General features: G+C 51.4%; 1 protein-coding gene across 1 annotated transcript in view; it reads left to right on the forward strand.

Moving 5' to 3' along the window:
• LOC107104319 (tetraspanin-7-like) overlaps positions 1–2,069 on the forward strand; it is a 4,823-nt gene extending 2,754 nt beyond the window's left edge. Inside the window, exons 2-7 of the mRNA XM_015404303.1 lie at positions 427–615; positions 698–772; positions 843–938; positions 1,206–1,361; positions 1,449–1,532; positions 1,617–2,069. Of these exons, the coding sequence (XP_015259789.1) occupies positions 427–615; positions 698–772; positions 843–938; positions 1,206–1,361; positions 1,449–1,532; positions 1,617–1,685 (669 nt within the window). The 3' untranslated portion in view covers positions 1,686–2,069. The remainder of the gene's footprint in view (positions 1–426; positions 616–697; positions 773–842; positions 939–1,205; positions 1,362–1,448; positions 1,533–1,616) is intronic.
• Positions 2,070–2,160: the final 91 nt, after the last annotated feature.

A 2,160-nucleotide genomic window follows, 5' to 3' on the forward strand; every position in this document is an offset into this window, starting at 1 on the left:
GCTAACTCGTTAGCATCTTAGTGCTACTTGGTCCCAATGGAATTTCCCATTGGGAACCTGCTAGCACTAAGATGCTAACTCGTTAGCATCTTAGTGCTACTTGGTCCCAATGGAATTTCCCATTGGGAACCTGCTAGCACTAAGTTGCTAACTGGTTAGCATCTTAGTGCTACTTGGTCCCAATGTAATTTCCCATTGCGAACCTGCTAGCACTAGTTGCTAACTGGTTAGCATCTTAGTGCTACTTGGTCCCAATGTAATTTCCCATTGGGAACCTGCTAGCACTAAGTTGCTAACTGGTTAGCAAGATGCTTCCAACAAACCGGCTACAACCAAACAGAGCCGGTTCTGGATTGGAGGAATCAGGTTGAGTCTAAGAATATCTCTGATTGGCTAACAATCTGACCACTGGCTCCTCCCCCTCAGGTGACAGGTGTGGTCCTGCTGGTGGTGGGTCTATGGTGGAAGTTCATGTTGGGCCCCTACATGTTGCTGATCTCCAACAGCCCGTCCAATGCTCCCTACGCCCTCGCAGGTACCGGCGCCGCCATCATCCTGTTCGGACTCTTCGGATGCGTCGCCACCTTAAAGGGCCGCCCCTGGATGCTGAAACTGGTGGGAGCTCTGCTCCGATTCAGTTCCAACCATCTGAAGGCATCAGGCATTGACTGATTCTTGACCTCTGACCTCTCCCCAGTACGCCCTGTTTTTGTCTCTGGTCTTCATCACTGAACTCATCGCTGGAATCTCTGGATTCATCTTCCGTCACGAGGTGGGAACCATTTCTGCTTCCCTTCCCAGCCTCTACGCAGGGAACTGACGGACCGCTGCTCTGTTCACAGATTAAAGGAACCTTTTTAACCTCCTTCTCTCAAGCCGTGATGTGGTACAACGGATACGATGAAAGAAGCATGGCTGTGGACGGCGTCCAGCGCACAGTGAGTATCCCACGTCCAACCCTGAACGGCTGCATATGAAACATGAAAGAAATGCCTCAGGTCGCGATAAAACCTCAGCGTGGCGTCCCTCAGGGTCCATTTCTCTGCCCTATTCAGATTCACTCTTTCTTTTCCTCCAGATCAACCTGAAGAAAAGCATCTATATTGATCCTGTGATATGCAGACGATGCGCTAACCTATGTGTGGTCTGAAGCAGAACGGGCGTCTCTCTGCTCTCTGACCTTCTCTCTGGGTCTTTCTTCGTAGTTGAAATGCTGCGGCGTCCATAACTACACCAGCTGGTTCAGCAGTGTGACCTTCCCCGTCAGCGGGATCCCTGCCAGCTGCTGCGCTACCTTCACCGAGTGCAGCGGTGCCGACCTGAAGAACGCAACTCTGGCTCCACGCAAGGTCTACAGACAGGTCAGGCCCCCACCTCGCCCCCAACAGGTTCTGATCAACCTGATGGACAGGTGGACTGACTGAGGACCTGTCTCCGTGTCTCTGCAGGGCTGCTATGAGCTGGTGGTGTCCTTCATAGAGAGCAACATGGGGATCATTGCAGGCGTGACCTTTGGCGTGGCCTTCTCCCAGGCACTGAACCCCCCCATCATCTCAGAGGGGCTGAGGTAGGTCTGTTGGTGAGGCGGTGGTCCTAATGAAGCTCTCCTGTCTCAGGTGGTCGGAGTGTCTCTGGCCTGCTGCTTGTCTCACCTCATCAACACCAACCAGTATGAGATGGTCTGACGGCTGAGCTGTGTCCTTCACCCGCCTCATGGGGGGTTCCTCTGACCTCCTGCTGTCTCCGCCCATCCTCATCGGATGGGCGTCACCATGGAAACCGGCAGGAACGAACACCGTCTGGCTGTTTCCTGTATTCATTCTGTTTAAGTGCAGTATTTAAATGTGCCCAGCAGGGGGAGCCACAGTTCTGGTGGTGCCTCTGCTCAAACTGTGGACAAACTGCAAGAGTTTAAATGTTTGTGTTTAGAAAATAAAGATTTTCTGAAGCTGAGCTGATGAATCACAACGAATCAGGCCTCTCACCTGGCCAGGCTCACCTGGTTCCTTCAAAATAAAAGCCTACTAAGGCTAAGGCAGGAGGGAAAGCAGTCATCCAAGAAATACTAAGAAATCAAAAGTAGCTGGAAAATGGCTGAAAGTATCTGATTTAATACTGAAGTAATCAGACTAGAGGTTCCAGTTAGAACATCCGAATGTT

The sequence above is a fragment of the Cyprinodon variegatus genome, unplaced genomic scaffold, assembly GCF_000732505.1.
Source record: "Cyprinodon variegatus isolate N-32 unplaced genomic scaffold, C_variegatus-1.0 Scaffold1689, whole genome shotgun sequence".
Classification (NCBI taxonomy): Eukaryota; Metazoa; Chordata; class Actinopteri; order Cyprinodontiformes; family Cyprinodontidae; genus Cyprinodon; species Cyprinodon variegatus.